This window comes from Eurypyga helias, unplaced genomic scaffold (genome assembly GCF_000690775.1).
Source record: "Eurypyga helias isolate BGI_N326 unplaced genomic scaffold, ASM69077v1 scaffold35837, whole genome shotgun sequence".
In the NCBI taxonomy this organism is placed as follows: domain Eukaryota; kingdom Metazoa; phylum Chordata; class Aves; order Eurypygiformes; family Eurypygidae; genus Eurypyga; species Eurypyga helias.
In genome coordinates, this window is record NW_010260485.1 from 1277 (window position 1) to 1768 (window position 492).

Consider the following 492-nt stretch of genomic DNA (forward strand, 5'->3'; position numbering starts at 1 on the left):
CGGCAGCAGGAGGGGAGGGAGCGTGCACCAGAGCTGCTGGAGTCCTGAGCAACCTTCCATCGGGCAGAGCGCGCACCAGTTCCAAGACCGATGGGCGGGAAGGCTACGGACAGTCGGAGCAGGGAAGAGGGGCTGCTTGCACTGAGGGCAGCATTAAAGCCTGGATCTTGGAGGGGAATATCCCTGGATGAGTTGGGTAAGTGGGCAGCCTCCAGAGACAGGAGGAGGGAGAACTAAAGGCACAGCAGGTGTCATGTGGCACGTGTCCAGCTGCTGGAAAAGGGCCTGGATGCCCGAAAGGGGGTCGGAGGCACCGCAGGTGACCCCCTGTACTCCCCACCGTTAGATGGCCGTTCTTGGCTTTGGCGATGAGCAGTTCTGACCCCGAGATGAAGTCGATGATGCCCTCTTTGCCCTGCCCAACTGCGAACTTGATGCTGTGAGCAAAGAGGCGGGTGAGCAGCTGTGAGCTCTGCTGGCCTCACCCCACCC

The 492-nt window shown here is 61.2% G+C and overlaps 1 protein-coding gene across 1 annotated transcript in view; it reads right to left on the bottom strand.

Annotated features, from left to right (window-relative positions):
• Nucleotides 1-340: 340 nt before the first annotated feature.
• Nucleotides 341-492, bottom strand: part of MYO1C (myosin IC) — a gene marked incomplete at its 3' end in the record, with an annotated part of 26506 nt that continues 26354 nt past the window's right edge. The window contains 1 exon segment of the mRNA XM_010155051.1: nt 341-441. Within this exon segment, the coding sequence (XP_010153353.1) occupies nt 341-441 (101 nt within the window).